General features: G+C 44.0%; 2 protein-coding genes across 2 annotated transcripts in view; one reads left to right on the top strand and one right to left on the bottom strand.

The window, feature by feature from the left end:
- The window catches only part of LOC112231423, a gene marked incomplete in the record, with an annotated part of 690592 nt that overhangs the window by 241811 nt on the left and 427768 nt on the right, over positions 1 to 21013 (top strand).
- The window catches only part of caln2 (calneuron 2), a 58512-nt gene that overhangs the window by 28013 nt on the left and 9486 nt on the right, over positions 1 to 21013 (bottom strand). Inside the window, exons 2-3 of the mRNA XM_042311727.1 lie at positions 18382 to 18506; positions 2301 to 2444 (exon numbers count right to left, since the gene is read on the bottom strand). Of these exons, the coding sequence (XP_042167661.1) occupies positions 2301 to 2444; positions 18382 to 18499 (262 nt within the window). The 5' untranslated portion in view covers positions 18500 to 18506. The remainder of the gene's footprint in view (positions 1 to 2300; positions 2445 to 18381; positions 18507 to 21013) is intronic.

The raw sequence follows: 21013 nt of genomic DNA, 5'->3' as shown, positions 1-21013 counted from the left end.
TGGTGCAAATGAACGGCCAACAGCCTTTTTGTCATAATGCAACTTCATGCGTTTTTGAGACGAGGAGAGAGACTTTTGGGCTAACGCACATGCGGCGTGCAGTCTCTCCCGCATCTTACTGACATAATCCAACACATTTTTAGGGGCGCTACTGGGTGTAGGAGATAAGATATGCTCCTTCAAAACTTTCAGCGGACCCCGTGGGGTGTGTCCAAACACAAGGTCAGCAGGGCTGAACCCTAAGGACTCTTGTATCGTTTCCCTTATAGCAAATAGGACAAAGGGCACCCCCTCATCCCAATCAGTACTGGTATCCATACAATACTTGCGTAGCATTGCCTTCAGTGTCTGATGCCAGCGTTCTAGAGCCCCTTGACTCTCTGGATGATACGGACTGGAGACCTGATGGGAAATACACAATGTCTTTAACACATTTGAAAACAGTTTAGACATGAAGTTGGATCCCTGATCAGTTTGGATTACTTTAGGGAGTCCAAACGTAGAGAAGAACTTCACCAGTGCCTTCACCACAGTCTTAGCCGTTATAGTACGGAGAGGAATAGCCTCTGGGTATCGAGTAGCACTGCACATTATTGTTAGTAGGAACTGGTTACCTGACCTGGTTTTCGGCAATGGACCTACACAATCAATTATCACTCTTTCAAACGGTTCCCCTACCACAGGAATCGGGCAGAGTGGCGCTCGTGGAACTGTTTGATTCACTTTCCCAGTGAGTTGACATATGTGACATGTTTTACAAAATTGGACCACGTCAGACTTCAAACCTGGCCAGAAGAAATGACGAAGGACCCGGTTATAGGTCTTTGTGATCCCCAAGTGTCCAGACCACGCCTGGTCATGGGCGAGTGACAGCACCTGCTGTCGGAACGGTGTAGGAACAACCACTTGACACACTTCACTCCAGTCATTAATGGTGTCATGAGATGCCCATTTACGCATCAAAACTCCTGCTTCCATAAAGTAGGCAGTCTGTCTAGTTTTAGCTTCCTCAATGGAAATTACCGAAGCAAAACACTTGCGAAGACTGGTGTCTTCTTTTTGACATTCAATCACCTTCTCAGGGGTGACAGACAAAAGAATGTCATGTAATTGGGGCGCGATTTCGTTTTCCCCTGCCTTAGTTTTTACGGGGGTAAAAACTGTCGGCAATGCAGAAGGAATACTCAGTGCATTGTCTTCTACCTCAACATTCTCAAAAATAGAACTAGCCAAATCCACCACATCTCCTAGCTTGCGAGATTGTGCCCTCGTTAACACACAAGCAGGAAAAACATGTGGAAATGCTTGAACCAATTTCTCATCTGTAGTTCTGATTTCTGGGTTGTCTACTACCTCTAACACAGGAGTGACATTACCACCAGCAATATCATATCATCTGTACTGTATACAACAGTAATGTTTGGCCTAATAAATATTTTCTGTTTCTACATTGCATTGGTGTTTACAGTGTACTTGTTACCCCTCTCAGCAGATGACTTTCACTGTAGAACATTGTATTGAAATGTAGATATAAGCCTATGAAAGACCAAAGAGCTTTAGATTTAGAACAACAGTGTTTACATGGTATATCCAAATATGTACTATTATGAAAGCAGTGTTTGTCATTTGATGCAAATGCTTCATTCTGACATGTGTTTATGGCATTTTGAATGCAGTGTTACATTTTGAAGGAGATGTGAGGCATTTTGCGTTTTGTGTGTGCGGTTTTGGGAATTGTGTGTAGAGTTTTGAAAAAAGGAGACAGTTTTGAAAATGTGTGTAAGCAGTTGGAAAAAACTGTAATTGGCCTGTCTGAGATATGGTTTTTCTTTGCAACTCTGCCAAGAAAGACCAGCATCCCGGAGTTGCCTCTTCACTGTTGACATTGAGACTGGTGTTTTGCGGGTACTATTTAATGAAGCTGTCAGTTGAGGACTTGTGAGGCGTCTGTTTAGACTAGACACTCTAATGCACTTATCCTCTTGCTCAGTTGTGAATATATTTTTCTCCTAAAAGATATATGGGGGATTGGAAGTGATGCAGACAATTACATTGATGGAAGACACAATCGATCTGCAATATTAAAGCTGATCTACCCCCTATAAAATAAATAATTAAAGACTCAATGTGTGTCTGTCTCTGTGTTTATGATAAGCCTTTTGTGTGTGTGTGCGCATGTGTATGATAAGTGTGTCTGTCTCTGTTTCTGTGTTTATGATAAGCCTTTTGTGTGTGTGTGTGTGTGTGCGCATGTGTATGATAAGTGTGTGTGTCTCTGTGTTTCTCTGTATGTGCCTCACCATCCATGTCTAGTCTCTGCATGATGATGGCCAGCTCCACCTCACTGGGCATGTACCCCAGGGATCTCATAGCCATGCCCAGCTCCTGCTTAGAGATGAACCCGTTCCCATCCCGGTCCAGCACCCGGAACGCCTCCCGGATCTCTGCACAGGGACACAGGCACGAACACAGGCATTAACTCAGGCATGAACACAGGCATGAACACAGGCATTAACACAGGCATTAACTCAGGCATGAACACAAAGGCATGTCCCATGCTGGCTGAAGACCTAGATAGCCCGTAACTAGCTAACACCCGACACAGATGAAAAGCGAAACATATTTAAGTATCTTTGCCATAGATGAATAGTGTAAACTTGAATTATATTTGCTGACACCTTACAGCCACATTTTGGCACCAGTAGAGTAGCTATCTATCTATATAAACCACGCCCTTCCGCAAAAACACGCCTTCTCCGATGTTGGTTACAAGGCAGTGCTTATTTAAATTATTTAAGAGAATATTATGTTACCATTGGTCTATTAAAATGAGAGTTAGGGTGATGTCCCCCTATCCCCTTAATTATCCCGCCTCCTGAATCTAGGTGTTTGACATGGGGGAGGGGACCAGTAACTTTATAATCAAACTTTATCAATATAGAAGTAACAGTCATATTCAGACTTTGGTTGTAATATTTTGATCTGGTTTCATACAAATATCATCCAATTTCATGAAAAACTTGATTTTCACTGTTTGTGACCTTTAAGTATTTTTGTGTGGCCTCACCTAAAGTGTGGGCTATTTATACTTAATAAATACTTAATAAATGTTTTGAGTGACCAGTGTAATTTCTCACTAAAAGATAGACATACCATTGGTAAACATTCCAGCAATACCTGATGCTCCTTAAGGTCTAAAAATAGTCTACAACCTATACTTGGTAAAACAATAAGCACACAATACACGATGTTAAAGGAAATATATCAAACATTTTGGATGAGTTTCCTTTTGCGAGGGTGGAGACTTCCCAAACTGGAACTCCCAATTTTGAAGACATATGGACCAAGAATTGAGTCATGCAGCTGGCTAATTTAGGCAAGATTTTTGTTCTGGGTTAATGAAATTAAACTGCTCTAAGGAGTGACTGCTGCAATCCACACTTTGGTTTTGGTAAAAAAGTCACTGCCAAGAAATGCTTATTTAAGCATTTACGGACAAAAATGTTATTTTACTCAGCATAAGGTGGTTTAAATTATGGATACATTTTACATCATCAATCTACACACAATACCCCATAATGACAAAGCTAAAACAGTTGTTTCAATTTTTTTTCAAATGTATCAAGAATAAAAAACAGAAATACCTTATTTAAATAAGTATTCAGACCCTTTGCTATGATACTCGAAATTGAGCTCAGGTACATCCTGTTTCCATTGATCATCCTTGAGATGTTTCAACAACTTGATTGGAGTCTACCTGTGGTAATTTCAATTGATTGGACATGATTTAGAAAGGCACACACTTGTCTATATAAGGTCGCACAAATGACAGTGCATGTCAGAGCAAAATCCAAGCCATGAGGTTGAAGGAATTGTCCGTAGAACTAAGAGACACTATTGTGTCGAGGAAGGGTACCAAAGAATGTCTGCAGCATTGAAGGTCCCGAAGAATTTTCTTGAATTCTTGAATTTTACCCCCTTTTCTTCCCAATTTCGTGGTATCCAATTGTCAGTAGTTACTATCTTGTGTCATCGCTACAACTCCCGTACGGGCTCGGGAGAGACGAAGGTCGAAAGCCATGCGTCCTCCGAAACACAACCCAACCAAGCCGCACTGCTTCTTTTAACACAGCGTGCATCCAACCCGGAAGCCAGCCGCACCAATGTGTCGGAGGAAACACTGTGCACCTGGCGACCTGGTTAGTATGCACTGCGCCCGGCCCGCCACAGGAGTCGCTGGTGCGCGATGAGACAAGGATATCCCTACGAGACAAGGATATCCCTACCGGCCAAGCCCTCACTTACCCAGACAACGCTAGGCCAGTTGTGCGTCGCCCCACGGACCTCCCGGTAACGGCCGGTTACGACAGAGCCTGGGCGCGAACCCAGGGTCTCTGGTGGCACAGCTAGCACTGCAATGCAGACCACTGCGCCACCCGGGAGGCCCGCCTCCATCATTCTTAAATGGAATACATTTGGAACCACCAAGACTCTTCCTAGAGCTGGCCGCCCGGCCAAACTGAGCAATCTGGGGAGAAGGGCCTTGGTCAGGGAGGTGACCAAGAATCCAATGGTAACATGACAGAGTTCTAGAGTTCCCCTGTGGGAATGGGAGAACCTTCCAGAAGGACAACCATTTCTGCAGCACTCAACCAAAAAAGATTCTCTGGTCTCATGAAACCAAGATTGAACTCTTTGGCCTGAATGCCAAGCGTCACGTCTGGAGGAAACCTGGCACCATCCCTACGTTGAAGCATGGTGGTGGCAGCATCATGCTGTGGGGATGTTTTTCAGCGGCAGGGACTGGGAGACTAGTCAGGATGGAGGCAAAGATGAACGGAGCAAAGTACAGAGTGATCCTTGATGAAAACCTTCTCCGGAGTGCTCAGGACCTCAGATTGGGGTGAAGGTTAATGTTCCAATACAGCCAAGACAACGCAGGAGTGGCTTCGGGACAAGTCTCTGAATGTCCTAGAGTGGCCCAGCCAGAGCCAGGACTTAAAACACAATCGAACATCTTTCGAGAGACCTGAAAATAGCTGTGCAGCGACGCTCCTCATCCAACCTGACAGAGCTTGAGAGGAGAGGATCTGCAGAGAAGAATGGGAGAAACTCCCCAAATACAGGTGTGCCAAGCTTGTAGCATCATACCCAAGAAGACTCGACACTGTAATTGCTGCCAAAGGTGCTTCAACAAAGTACTGAGTAAAGGGTCTGAATACTTATGTAAATGTGATATTTCTTTTTAAAAATGTTTGTACATTTGCAAACATTTCTGAACCTGGGTTTTGCCTTGTCATTATGGGGTATTGTGTGTAGACTGATGAGTACATTTTTAAAAAATCCATTCTAGAATAAGGCTGTAACGTAACAAAATGTTCAAGGGGTCTGAATACTTTCCGAATGCACGTATATATTTTTTATGTATGTGCTTATTGTTTAATCATTTATATTTTTTGAGACCTTAAAGAGCATCAGGTACTGCTGGAATATCTACCAATGGCATGTCCATCTTTTTGCAAGAATTTACACTGATCACTCAAAGCATTTATAAAGTATTTATAAATGATAAATAGCCCACACGTTCTATGAAGCCACACAAAAATACTTAACTAATGATTAGTAAATGGTTTATAAATACCTATATTAAGCATCTTGTGAATGATCTGATGAATCGTTTTTAAATACTTGTAATTTTTTAAATAAAAGTGTAAATAACTAGGTTACATATACAAATGTGGAAGTAATGAGGAATAAAAATTAAGAAACGATTTACTAATCCATAAAAAAATATTTATTATGTAGAGTGCTACCCAAACATTCATTAAATTCATTATCAATGGCTCCGTTCATTTTGTCTTCTCGCCTCCCTCCCTCCCTCCCTCCCTCCCTCCCTCCCTCCCTCCCTCCCTCCCTCCCTCCCTCCCTCCCTCTAATTACAAAAAGCAGGAAGAACAGAAGAACAAAACTATAACTGCCATATTTGACCTGCAGCTCCGTTCTTACATTCACCACACAATCAACATCAGACAATCAGACGTGATACAAGGATAAGCCTTATATTGACAACAAGTCTTTTCTCCTGCCGGAGCCTTTGTGTTTAACTCCCAGAAGCTAATCTTCCTCTCACCACCCGTCTCAATATGCTATACACATCTCCCTAAGCTCCTTTGTCTTTGTCAACCTCTCTTCTTCCCTCTCTCTCTGTTGTGGTTTATTTCAGTCACTTCCTGTATTTAACCAACCCTAAGGGGAGTCACACTTCTTTCAGAGGGAACCCTTTGACACATAACACCTACAGCCTTTCTACTGATTCCACTCAGTTAAAACCCTTCCAGTTCCCACATCATTTGAGGTACAGAGGGTGTTCAATTAAAAACCTTTCTGTTCTCCCACCATTAGAGGTAGAGGGGGTTCTGACTGAAGCTCCACTTCCTGTTCCCCCATCATTAGAGGTACAGAGGGTGTTCCGACTGAAGCTCCACTTCCTGTTCCCCCATCATTTGAGGTACAGAGGGTGTTCCGACTGAAGCTCCACTTCCTGTTCCCCCATCATTAGAGGTACAGAGGGTGTTCCGACTGAAGCTCCACTTCCTGTTCCCCCATCATTTGAGGTACAGAGGGTGTTCCGACTGAAGCTCCACTTCCTGTTCCCCCATCATTAGAGGTACAGAAGGTGTTCTGACTGAAGCTCCACTTCCTGTTCCCCCTTCATTAGAGGTACAGAAGGTGTTCTGACTGAAGCTCCACTTCCTGTTCCCCCATCATTAGAGGTACAGAAGGTGTTCTGACTGAAGCTATAGACTGGAGTATATCTGCATCTAAAATATGATCCTATTTCCTATTTAAGCTAGTGCACTACTTTTGACCAGAGCCCTATATAGTAGTACACGATGTAGAGCCATGTAGAGGCACCTATGTGGTCCTGGTCGAAAGTATTGCACTATGTAGGATCCAGAAGAGAGTATTATTTGGGATTTGTCCTCTAAGTCCACTCCAGTCTCCCTCTCAAAGCAGCCATCCACTCGCCTAATTACCTGTCAATCAACTGATATCTTAGAGGTCATTTTAACAGACTATCAGGACAATGTCGGTCTGACTTCACCCAGTTAACTTCTATGTAATTCAACCTGTTTCATTGCATGTCTCTCTTATCAACCCCTTTAATAATCTAAATCCTTTTCAAACTGTTAAAAGAGGAGAACGTCTCGACATTAAAGGAAGAGGTCTTTGTATTTTGTAATGGGGCTCCCAAGTGGCGCAGCGGACTAAGGCATCACAACAGTCCCTGTATCACATCTGGCCGTGATTGGGAGTCCCATAGGGCGATGCAAAATTAGCCCAGCTTTGGCCTGGGTTTGGCCAAGAACACATAATTGTAAATAGGAATGTGTTCTTAACTGGCTTGCCTAGTTAAATAAAAAATAAAAAGGGTATTTAACATGTGTAATCATACAGCAGGCGGTAGAGTTCCTCTGTATCGTTCCACCTGTTTATGCATGCATCCCAAATAGCACCCTACTCCCTATGTAGTGCACTACCACTGATCAGGGCCTATAGGGCTCAAGGTCAAAAGTAGTGCACTGTATAGGGAAAGAGAAAGGGGTGCCATTCTTTCATAGATGCTAAGGAGAATGTCCTTTACCTGTCTGATACGTCTACTCGATGAGGTGAGTTAAATGTACTCTTTTGGCAAACTCCAAGCGGGCTGTCATGCGCTTTTTACTGAGGAGTGGCTCCCGCCTGATCACTCGACCATAAAGGCCTGATTGGTGGAGTGCTGCAGAGATGGTTGTCCTTCTGGAAGGTTCTCCCATCTCCACAGAGGAACTCTGGAGCTCTGTCAGAGTGACCATCGGGTTCTTGGTCACCTCCCTGACCAAGGCCTTTCTCCCCTGATTGCTCAGTTTGGCCGGGCGGCTCTAGGAAGAGTCTTGGTGGTCTTGGTCTTCTTCCATTTAAGAATGATGGAGGCCACTGTGTTCTTGGGGACCTTCAATGCTGCAGACATTTTTTGGTACCCTTCCCCAGATCTGTGCCTCGACACAATCCTGTCTCGGAGCTCTACGGACAATTCCTTCGACCTCATGGCTTGTTTTTGCTTTGACATGCACTGTCAACTGTGGGACCTTATAAAGACAGGTGTGTGCCTTTCCAAATCATGTTGTTGTACTTCCACCTCTTTTCCCCCCCATTTCGTGATATCCAATTGGTAGATACAGTCTTGTCCCATCGCTGCAACTCCCCTATGGACTTGGGAGAGGCCAAGGTATAGAGCCATGCGTCCTCCGAAACACGACCCTGCCAAGCCGCACTGCTTTTTGACACACTGCTCGCTTAACCCGGAATCCACCCGCATCAATGTGTCAGAAGAAACACTTTCAGGCAGGTGATCGAAGTCAGCTTGCAGGCGCCCGGCTTGCCACAAGGAGTCGCTAAAGCGAGCTGGGACGAGGAAATCCCGGCCCGCCAAACACAGCCTGGAATCAAACCCAGGTCTGCAGTGACGCCTCAAGCACTGCAGTGCCTTAGACCGCTGTGCCACTCGGGAGGCCCATGTCCAATCAATTTCATTTAGCACATGTTGACTCCAACCAAGTTGAAGAAACATCTCCAGGATGATCAATGGAAACAGGATGCACCTGAGTACAATTTTGAGTCTCATAGCAAAGGGTCTGAATACTTACATAAATATTATTTATTTTTTGCTAAAATTTCTTAAACCCTGTTTTCGCTTTGTCATTATGGGGTATTGTGAGTAGCTTGATGAGCAAAAACAATAATTTAATCAATTTTAGAATAAGGCTGTAACATAACAAAATATGGAAAATGGAAAGGGGTCTGAATACGTTCCGAATGCACTGTATACCATTGACTTACATTGGATTTCTGTCACAAATAAAAAAGTTTACATTTGAAACAGTGGCCAGGTAAACAAAAGCTTTGCTGTCATACCTGGTCCATAGACTACTTACAGGGTAAGGAAACCAATGTCATTTTGTCATTTGGGTGAACCGTCCCTTAAAAGGGTCAATTTCGGTGTCTGTCTTTATACATTTCATATAGGACAATGGCCAGTCTTGGCCGACAATGGAGTCACTGTGTCATTGTGATTTATGTCCAGCTATAGTTGGACCTACCAGCAGCCTGTGTTTCTTACTGAATAGGCATATGATTTGATTGTTGCGTGCCGAAAACTGTTCTGGGTTTTCATTAAGCTAAAAGACTGCCTCTTTATCTCTCCCCTCAAGAGACTGAAGCACTGCTACAAGGCATTATATTTCAGCGGGAATGCAGTTCCTTGGAGGTATTTCGTCCTGAGCGCGCCTGCCTGTGCGCACTTCCCCACGGTTGTGTGTGAAAACACGTGCGCTCGGGCTCGGCAGGGAAACTCGTGTAAACCTGAAGGCTGATATAACGTCTAATATAAAGGCTGTAGATGACAATAAAAAACAGCCTCATAGCCTTAGCCTGATTATGGTGATATTTTGCATGTGTTAAATTCCTTTTGGACAGAATAGATAAAACAGGATTGGGCGAATGACTTGAAAATGTTCATCCATAAACCTACTAACACGAAGTAATAAATAAAACATGAGCACATATTCAATATAAGAATGTTTAATTAAGAATAAGAATGTTTGTCGACAGCACACTAAATCTTTCCATCAATTGGAGGAGTATTAGACTATAGTGATTGGTACCAATAGCCTATGTAAAACCTTTATCAATAGGCGTACATTGTTTCGTTATGAAAAGGAGACGGAAATGTGACTGACCTACATTGCAATGGTAGGAAAGTTTCCAGACGACTGTGAGCTGAATGACCAGTAGGCTAGGTGTGAATGTTCTGGAAGCTTCATTCTAATCAGTCGTGAATACCTAAAGGAACCCACCGACCCCCTTATGGGCCATCATCGGGGACAAAAGTCTTGCTGAGTCTATGAGATATTTAGTTTTAAGCTATTAAAGGCAGCACCACTTTATCAAATGTTCATGTTGATCTTTTAGGCTACGCCTGAAATCAGTTTTCATGGGCACACAAATCCAAATTGATGTAACCTATGCGATTGCAAAATTGAATGCTTCTAACCAAAAGAGTCACCTAACATGTATGGTTCTTCAATATAGGCTAACAGCCCTAGCTACTTGTTGCGCATTTGGTATCCAGCTGTTTTCACAGGATGGTATATTTACATTTAAGGCCCCCAGTAAGCCACCTCTCCAATAATTTCCCAGTGTGCCATGCCTTTTCGATGGAATTGTAGAGTTACCACCCGTGACTGTTTTGTATTAGTGACAGAGACATGGTTGCTGAATTCGATAATGTTCAGTTCTGCGGCCTTCATCAAGTGAGTTCATAGGCAAATATTATCATTATAATTGAACCATTACATATATCATAAGGCCTTATAAAGTGGTCTGAAACTCATGGTTTTCCAGACCACATCAGGCCTGCAATGTACATTTCCCAGGTTTTTTCCAGAAATACTGGTTGGCAGATACATGGTGGAACAATTGGGAAAGTTTGTGGAATAAATCACATTATTGTGGCTTGCAAAGTCATGTGTAATTCCTATTAGAATCTAGCCAGCATTAGTCTATCCATAATGACTGCCAGGGTTAAGAACAGTGGGAGGAAACTATCTAAGCAATTTAAACTACCATTTCAGTAACAGGTGACATGGATTAGTTTAGAAAACATTTCTCTTTGTGTAGAATAACATTTAATCAATCAATTACTCAATGTACATGCAAAAACACAGATAAAGGCAATTCCAAAAAATGTACCTGCATTAAAGTATGCTGGGAAAAAAGTTGATTTGTTATCATAACTTAAAACAATTTAGTTGGTGTGACTATCACATAAACAGTTTAAGTATCAGTGACTTTCATTGACTTTGAGTACAATTTACGAGAAGAATTTGAGTTTTTAAAAAATGCTTTGGGGTTTACAGTGTAGGTAGGCCTAGTGATATTGTCTACCATCATCAGCTGATCTAGGAAATATTTTTGTTAATGACAGTCAAGTAACAAACAGCTGTTGTGACAGCGCAGTTGATGTAGAAAATGGGAAAATGGTGTTCGGAAGAATGTCCAGAATATTTTGGAGTCTCGTTCGTTGCGCCAGTGAAGACAGTTGTGATCCACGGTGGATCCAATCCAATACCACTATGTTGATTATCTGCTTGATTTACAGCAGCGTCTAGAATATTTCATTAACAGAGAAAGCACCATGTCAATGGATGAACTGCATCATTGGTTAAGGACTTGTAACTAAGCATTTCACGGTATTATTCGGCGCATGTGACAAATACAATTTAATTTGATTTAAGGTTTTTCTATGTTTGGGTTCCTGAGTGGCGCAGTGGTCTAAGGCACTGCATCTCAGCGCTAGAGGCATCACTAGGGACCCTGGTTCGATTCCAGGCTGTATCACCACCGGCCGTGATTGGGAGTCCCAAAGGGCGGCACGCAATTGGCCCAGCATCGTCTGGGTTAGGGTTTGGCCCGTGATAGGCCCAGCATCATCTGGGTTATGGTTTGGCCCGTGATAGGCCCAGCATCGTCTGGGTTAGGCCCAGCATCGTCTGGGTTACGGTTTGGCCCGTGATAGGCACAGCATCGTCTGGGTTAGGGTTTGGCCCATGATAGGCCCAGCATCGTCTGGGTTAGGGTTTGGCCCGTGGTAGGCCCAGCATCGTCTGGGTTAGGGTTTGGCCCGTGATAGGCCCAGCATCGTCTGGGTTAGGGTTTGGCCCGTGGTAGGCCCAGCATCGTCTGGGTTAGGGTTTGGCCCGTGGTAGGCCCAGCATCGTCTGGGTTAGAGTTTGGCCCGTGGTAGGCCCAGCATCGTCTGGGTTAGGGTTTGGCCCGTGGTAGGCCCAGCATCGTCTGGGTTAGGGTTTGGTCCGTGGTAGGCCGTCATTGCAAATAAGAATTTCTTCTTAACTGACTTGCCTCGTGAAATAAAGGTTAAATAAAATAAAAATGTTTCTGTGCATCGGATTGGACACCAAGTCCGGGCTACTGTGCGCAATTGGGTAGGATATGGCGCAAACACCCAATGGTGTTTTCCATTAAATTATTCATTAGATTTAATGACAACAAATGAGTAGCCTAGTGGGCTTATGAACAAAAGGATTTGGTGAATTTCAATGATGTAAATAAATGATAATGATGATGGTGAGAGCCCAGTAACAGATGGACTGAGATCCTTTTAATCATATAGAGGCTTTGTTACTTTGTGTCTCACAATGTTTCCATCACAATGTTTCCAAAGTATGAGAGGATGGCTAGAGGGTGGTCTGAAGTTGGATAATTTTTCAGCTTCTTCCTGCAATGCTTAGTTGATGTAAAACATATGTTGAATTTTCTGCATCTCTATGCATACCTCTTGAGATGTCTGTATCCTCCTGACTTGTGGTTCTTTTAATTAAGAAATTAAATATGCTTCCTTGCAAATCTGGGTAAAAGGTTGAAAGGAATATACATTCAGTAATTAAAAACCTCTTAGGGCTAGGGGGCAGTGTTCGGAAGTTCGGATGAATGACGTGCCCAAAATAAACTTCCTGTTACTCAGGCCCAGAAGCTAGGATATGCATATAATTGGTAGCATTGGATACAAACCACTCGGAAGTTTCTACAACTGTTAAAATAATGTCTGTGAGAATAAGAGAACTGATATGGCAGGCGAAAACCCGAGGAAAATACATCCGGACAAAGTTTTTTTTGAGGTCACAGTCCATTTCAATGCTTGTCAATGGGATATTCAAATAAATAGCTCCCAGATTGCAGTTCGTATCGCTTCCACTAGTTGTCAACAGTCTTTAGACAGGGTTTCAGGCTTGTTGTTTGAAAAATGAGCGAGTTGTTGTAGTTTTTCCAAGGTGTCTCTCATTAGAAATGTAGTCTTGGTGCGCACGTGAATGAGGTGCGCGCTCTACGTTATTTATCTTCCCTATTGAACATACTATTCTCCGTCTTGAATTGTATTGTTTATTTAGATATTAGAGTACCTGAGCATTAACTAGAAACATCGTTTGACATATTTGGGCGAATTTACAGGTAACTTTTTGGATTCGTTTGTATGCATGTTGAACGAGTGGATTACTGAATCAAGCACGCCAAATAAACTGACATTTTTGGGATATAAAGAAGGACTTTATCGAACAAAACAACCATTTGTTGTGTGGCTGGGGCCCTTGGGATTGCAAACAGTGAAAGATCTTCCAAGGTAAGTGATTTATTTTATCGCTATTTGTTACTATTGTGACGCCTGTGCTGGTTTGGAAAAGTATTTTGGTGTGGGGCGCTGTCCTCAGATAATCACGTGGTATGCTTTCGCCGTAAAGCCTTTTTGAAATCTGACAACACGGTTGTATTAACAAGAAGTTAAGCTTTTAAATGATGTTGGACACTTGTATGTTCATGAATGTTTAATATTAACATTTTGTCATTTGAATTTGGCTCCAGTTTCACCGGATGTTGTCGATTTTGATCCCTGTAGTGGGATCCGTGCGCTAAGAGTTACATTTTAATGGCTTTTTAAAATTCTACCAGCCTTGCCAGCAGGCATGTCAGCTAATATAGTTACACAAGCTAGTTACTCTAATTTTATTGGTAGCCTGAAATGACTTCTGGGTAGCTAGTTATGAGGTTGGGAGATGGGTTCCCAATCTGGGCTAGCTAAAGACAACTTCATAACATTGGTAGGTGGCTAGTCGCCTTACAGAGAAACAACAACAAATTAAGGGTATCATGCCTTTGCTACTAAATATAACAGTTTGCCCATATGAAGATACTTATTTGATATCATAACCTAAAAGAACAGACACATTATTTAATGAAAAGCAGCCAACAGGCAAAACATTGTTTCACATTCTTTAGTAAAAGAAACAGAAACATGCAATAGGCTCGCTTTTCCCGACAAATAGGCCTACAGTGCATACGGGAAAGTATTCAGACCCCTTGACATTTTCCACATTTTGTTACGTTACAGTCTTTTTCTAAAATAGATAACATATATTTTTCCCCCTGTCTGCAGCCTTGATGGTCCCCAAGAGCACAGTGGCCTCCATCATTCTGCCTAGAAGGCCAGTATCCAGGAGTCGCCTCTTCACTGTTGATGTTGAGACTGGTGCTTTGCAGGTACTATTTAATGAAGCTGCCAGTTGAGGACTTGTGAGGTATCGGTTTCTCAAACTAGACACTCTAATGTACTTGTCCTCTTGCTCAGTTGTGCACCGGGGCCTCCCACTCCTCTATCTATTCTGTTTAGAGACAGTTTGCGCTGTTCTGTGAAGGGAGTAGTACACAGCGTTGTACGAGATCTTCAGTTTCTTGGCAATTTCTCGCATGGAATAGCGTTCATTTCTCAGAACAAGAACAGACTGACGAGTTTCAGAAGAGCCTGTAATTGAACCCACAAATGCTAATGCCCCAGACACTCAACTCGTCTAAAAGACAGTTTTATTGCTTTATTAATAGGAACAACAGTTTTCAGCTGTGCAAACATAATTGCAAAAGGGTTTTCTAATGATCAATTAGCCTTTTAAAATTATAAACTTGGATTAGCTAACACAATGTGCCATTGGAACACAAGAGTGATGGTTGCTGATAATGGGCTTCTGTACGTCTATGTAGATACTCCATTAAAAAATTTGCAGTTTCCACATACAATAGTCATTTACAACATTAACAATGTCTACACTGTATTTCTGATCAATTTCCTGTTATTTTAATGGACAAAAAAATGAGCTTTTCTTTCAAAACAAGGACAACAAGGACATTTCTAAGTGACCCCAAACTTTTGAACGGTAGTGTATATATATATATATATATATATATAAAAAAAAAAATATATATATATATATATATATACAGTGGGGCAAAAAAGGAGATCTGCATGGAGGAATGGGGCAAAATACCAGCAACAGTGTGTGAAAACCTTGTGAAAACTTACAGAAAATGTTTGACCTCTGTCATCGCCAACAAAGGGTATAAAACAAAGTATTGAGATAAACTTTTGTTATTGACCAAATACTTATTTTCCACCATAATTTGCAAAAAATTCATAAAAAATCCTACAATGTGATTTTCTGGATTTTTCCCCCTCATTTTATCTGTCATAGTTGAATTGTACCTATGATGAAAATTACAGGCCTCTCTCATCTTTTTAAGTGGGAGAACTTGCACAATTGGTGGCTGACTAAATACTTTTTTGCCCCACTGTATATCTTTTTTTTTTCTTTTTTTCTGAAAAACAGTTTTTACTTTGTCATCACGGAGTATTGCCTCCATTTTAGAATAACGCTAAAACATAACAAAATGTGGAAAAAGTCAAGGGGTCTGAATACTTTCCGAATGCACTGTAAAAGGAAATTCGATATAGCTCTATAACGTTTACTGAGCAGGGGTCTGTATGCAGTAAAGACCCTTCCACAAAACGTTTTGCTCGACAAAAAGTCACATAAGCTTCCCCCCATCCCTATTTCTCATCTTTATCAATGAGTCTTCAATGCCCTGGTTTACAGACTCACAGAGCCCCACTTCTGTTGACTTCTCTCTGCTTGTTATTCTCTGACTGACAAATTCTCTCCACTCTCTCCACCGTGTCTCCTCTCCCCCTCTCTCTTTCCCCTCTCCCCTCCCCTCCACTTTCTCCACCCGTCTCCTCTCCTCTCTCTTTCCCCTCTCCCCTCCCCTCCACTCTCTCTACTGTGTCTCCTCTCCTCTGTGTCAGTGTACTAATCCAGTCTTAGATGTGTCTCCTCTCCTCTCTCTTTCCCCTCTCCCCTCCACTCTCTCCACCCGTGTCTCCTCTCCTCTCCCCTCCCCTCTCCCCTCTACTCTACTCTCTCCACCGTGTCTCCTCTCCTCTCCCCTCCACTCTCTCCACCCGTGTCTCCTCTTCTCTCCCCTCCCCTCCCCTCTCCACTCATGTCTCCTCTCCTCTCCCCTCCCCTCCCCCCCCTCTACTCTCTCTACTGTGTCTCCTCTCTCATCTCCTCTCCCCTCTTCCCTCCACTCTCTCCACCGTGTCTCCTCTCCTCTGTCACTGTACTAATCTAGTCTTAGATATGTCTCTCCTCTCCCCTCTCCTCTCCCCTCCACTCTCTCCACCCGTGTCTCCTCTCCTCTCCCCTCTCCCCTCCACTCTCTCCACCCGTGTCTCCTCTCCTCTCCCCTCCCCTCTCCCCTCCACTCTCTCCACCGTGTCTCCTCTCCCCTCCACTCTCTCCACCGTGTCTCCTCTCCTCTGTGTCAGTGTACTAATCCAGTCTTAGATGTGTCTCCTCTCTCCCCCCCTCCACTCTCTCCACCCGTGTCTCATCTCCTCTCCTCTCCCCTCCACTCTCTCCACCATGTCTCCTCTCCTCTCCCCTCCACTCTCTCCACCGTGTCTCCTCTCCCCCGTGTCTCCTCTCCCTTCCCCTCTCCCCTCCACTCTCTCCACCGTGTCTCCTCTCCTCTGTGTCAGTGTACTAATCCAGTCTTAGATGTGTCTCCTCTCCTCCCCCTCTCTCCACCCGTGTCTCCTCTCCTCTGTGTCAGCGTCTAATCCAGTCTTAGATGTGTCTCCTCTCCCCTCCACTCTCTCCACCGTGTCTCATCTCCTCTCCCCTCTACTCTCTCCACCCGTGTCTCCTCTCCTCTCTCTTTCCACTCTCCCCTCCACTCTCTCCACCGTGTCTCATCTCCTCTCCCCTCTCCCCTCCACTCTCTCCACCCGTGTCTCCTCTCCTCTCCCCTCTCCCCTCCACTCTCTCCACCCGTGTCTCCTCTCCTCTCCCCTCCCCTCTCCCCTCCACTCTCTCCACCGTGTCTCCTCTCCTCTGTGTCAGTGTACTAATCCAGTCTTAGATGTTTCTCTCCCGCTTGTCTTTGCTCTGTCAGTTCTCTGAGTGTTTGAGTTAAGTCACAACACCCATCTAAGCCTGTAAACCTCCCATTTCAACAGAAAACAACCCCAGAGCTGTTCTCTCTTTCTCTCTCTACAAACAAAGGGAATGGGATTGACAATGTCTCTCTTTCATCTAAAACAAAATGATTTATCAGTATGCAGCACCATACAGAAGAGACATTCTCTGCTGTATGTCTGTATGAGCCATCACATGTATTACTGCTGTGTGTGTGTGTGTGTGTGTGTGTGTGTGTGTGTGTGTGTGTGTGTGTGTGTGTTTGTGGCTCACACTGTGATAGATCCTTCAATCTTTATAAACATCAGTACATCAGTACAACAGTTCATCAGTACATCAGTACAACAGTACATGAGTACATAAGTACATAAGTACAACAGTACATGAGTACAACAGTACATCAGTACAACAGTACATGAGTACATAAGTACATCAGTACAACAGTACATAAGTACATCAGTACAACAGTACATGAGTACATAAGTACATCAGTACAATAGTACATCAGTACAACAGTACATCAGTACATGAGTACATCATTACAGCAGTACAACAGTACATGAGTACAACAGTACATGAGTACAACAGTACATGAGTACAACAGTTTGTCAGTACAACAGTACATGAGTCAGTACATAATTGTCAGTACATAATTGTCAGTACATAATTGCAGCAGTACATAATTGCAGCAGTACATTTTTATTCCGGACAAGCTGAAAACCTTTTTCGTCCTCTTTGAGGATCACACAGTGGCACCGACGAGGCCTGCTGCCGATGTGAGTAAGACATTTAAACGTGTTAACCCTCACTGCCGGACCAGACGGCATCCCCAGCCGCGTCCTTAGAGCATGACCACCTGGTTGGAGTGTTTACGGACATATTCAATCTCTCCCTATCCCAGTCTGCTTTCCCCATTTGTGTCAAGATGTCCACCATTGTTCAAATCAAATCAAATGTTATTGGTCACATACACATACAGTATTTAGCAGATGTTATTGCGGGTGTAGCGAAATGCTCATGTTCTTAGCCCCAACAGTGCAGCAATATCTAAAAACGATTCACAACAATAAACACAAATCTAAAAGGTAAAAGAATGGAATGAAGAAATATATAAATATTTGATAACCACCTGAGCCCCGGCCTGTTCACCACGCTATCATCCAGTAGGTGAGGTCAGTACAGGTGCACATTTCCTTCGACCTCATGGCTTGGTTTTTGCTCTAAGATGCACTGTCAACTGTTAGACCTTATATAGACAGGCGTGTGCCTTTCATAATCATGTCCAATCAATTGAATTTACCCCAGGTGGACTCAATTTCGAGTCTCATAGCAAAGGGTCTGAATACTTATGTAAATAAGGTATTTCCGTTTTTTATTTTAATAAATTGGCAACACACGCAGTACCACACATACATACGCATAAACACATAAGCATGCACACACACACACACACACTGACCTCCTAGCTCCTCTGTGGAGATGCTGGTGAGTTGGAAGGTTTCGCTCCCTTCAGACAGTGTCCGGCTCAGGAGACTTCCAGTGTAGAGCAGAGTAGACCTGACGTGGTGGAACGGCATCTTCTCTCTGCAAAAATCACACATATAGTTTGAACGCTGAGGGTCTGTGTGCAAAAATAAGTGTGTGAAGGAGAGTGTACATCCTCCATCTTTCTCTCCCTCCTCCCCTCTATTCCTCACCTCTTCCTCCCTTGCTTCCAAGTCTCCCTCTCTCCCTGCCTACTCGTCCGCATCTCCCTTCCTCCTCCAGTTCCCTCCACTCCTCTCCCTTCCTCCTCCCGTTCCCTCCACTCCTCTCCCTTCCTCCTCCCCTTCCTTCCACTTATCTCCCTCCCTTCTTCCCTTCCCTCCACTCCTCTCCCTTCCTCCTCCCCTTCCTTCCACTTATCTCCCTCCCTTCTTCCCTTCCCTCCACTCATCTCCCTTTCTCCTTCCCTTCCCTCCACTCATCTCCCTTCCTCCTCCCCTTCCCTTCACTCATCTCCTCCTTCCCTTCCCTTCCCTCCACTCATCTCCCTTCCTCCTCCCTTCCCTCCACTCATCTCCTCCTTCCCTCCACTCATCTCCCTTCCTCCCCCCTTCCCTTCACTCATCTCCTCCTTCCCTTCCCTCCACTCATCTCCCTTTCTCCTCCCCTTCCCTTCACTCATCTCCTCCTTCCCTCCACTCATCTCCTCCTTCCCTCCACTCATCTCCTCCTCTGCTTCCCTCCACTCATCTCCCTTCCTCCTCCCCTTCTCTTCACTCATCTCCTCCTTCCCTCCACTCATTTCCTCCTTCCCTCCACTCATCTCCTCCTCCCCTTCCCTCCACTCATCTCCTCCTTCCCTCCTCCTCCCTCAGTTTCGGTCTCAGGCACCTGGCCCAGAGAGATAAAAACCTGAATAAAGTCCTGTCACTCTCCATCACTTAATCTAACCCTGCTGTCCCTCCCTCCCTCCCTCCCTCCCTCCCTCCCTCCCTCCCTCCCTCCCTCCCTCCCTCCCTCCCTCCCTCCCTCCATTCCACCTTGCTCCCCTCACCTCCTCCATCCTTGTCATTAACCACGCAGTATATTATTATATTATATTACCCCCCCTCCCCTTTATTTTATCCCTTTCTCTCACTCTCTCTCCCTCCATCATTTATTCTAACCCTCCTGTCAATGTGTCTGACTTGTTCCTATCCCTCCACTCTGTCCACAGGGACAGAGTGGCTCACTGAGCGACCCCACCGCCTGACAGATGCACCGATGCTCACGTCATGACAAAGAGAGTTATCAACAGCAGAGAGAAAGAGAGAGAGATAAAGACAGAGAAAGGGGGAGACTGACAGACAAAGATCCCTGAGAGGGAGCAGAAGATGGAGAAAGGGGAGTGTTTTTATACACGGTACTATGACAGATATCTACAGGCCTGTTGCACAAAGAGACAGAGAGACATGTCTCCTTACTGCTGGGAGAGATTGAGAGGAAGGCCAGTCTACACACTTCCCCCCCTCTGCTTTCCTCTCCTCTCCACACAATGAAAAGACTCCTCTGTTGACTTTGAATCCCCTGTATAAAAGCAGAGGATGAAAGGACAGAAGAGGAGAGGAGACACATATGCAGGGTAAAGGGTAAGAGAACTGGGAAATGTAGAGGTATGCTTTGATGACCTAAACAGAGGACATACAGTGCCTTCGGAAAGTATTCAGACCCCTTGACTTTTTCCTGGTTTGTTACGTTACAGCCTTATTCTAAAATGGATTCAATTGTTTGTTTTTTCTCAGCAATCTACACACAATATAAAAGCCAAAACAGGCTTTCATAGATTTTTCCAAATGTATTTCAAATTAAAAAAACTGAAACACCTAATTTACATAAGTATTCAGACCATTTGCTATGAGACTCTAAATTGAGCTCAGGTGCATCCTGTTTTCAATGGAGTCCACCTGTGGTAAATTCAATTGATTGGACATGATTTGGAAAGGCACACACCTGTCTATATAAGGTCCCACACTTGACAGTGCATTTTAGAGCAAAAACCAGGCTATCAGGTCAAAGGAATTGTCCGTAGAGCTCTGAGACAGGATTGTGTCGAGGCACAGATCTGGGGAAGGGTGCCAAAAAAATTATGCCGCATTGAAGGTCCCCAAGAGCACAGTGGCCTCCATCATTCTTAAATGGAAGAAGTTTGGAAACAAGATTCTCTGGACTGATGAAACCAAGATTGAACTCTTTGGCCTGAATGCTAAGCGTCACGTCTGGAGGAAACCTGGCACCATCCCTACAGTGAAGCATGGTGGTAGGCAGCATCATACTGTGGGGATGTTTTTCAGCTGCAGGGACTGGGAGACTAGTCAGGATGGAGGCAAAGATGAACGGAGCAAAGTACAGAGAGATCCTTGATGAAAACCTGCTCCAGAGCGCTCAGGACCTCAGATTGGGGCGAAGGTTCACTTTCCAACAGGACAATGACCTTAAGCACACAGCCAAGACAACGCAGGAGTGGCTTCGGGACAAGTCTCTGAAGCCGATTGAACATCTCTGGAGAGACCTGAAAATAGCTATGGAGCAACGCTCCCCATCCAACATGACAGAGCTTGAGAAGATCT

This window comes from Oncorhynchus tshawytscha, linkage group LG33 (assembly GCF_018296145.1).
Source record: "Oncorhynchus tshawytscha isolate Ot180627B linkage group LG33, Otsh_v2.0, whole genome shotgun sequence".
In the NCBI taxonomy this organism is placed as follows: domain Eukaryota; kingdom Metazoa; phylum Chordata; class Actinopteri; order Salmoniformes; family Salmonidae; genus Oncorhynchus; species Oncorhynchus tshawytscha.
Note: the sequence above shows the minus strand (reverse complement) of the source record. Positions and strands in the feature narration are given on the sequence as shown.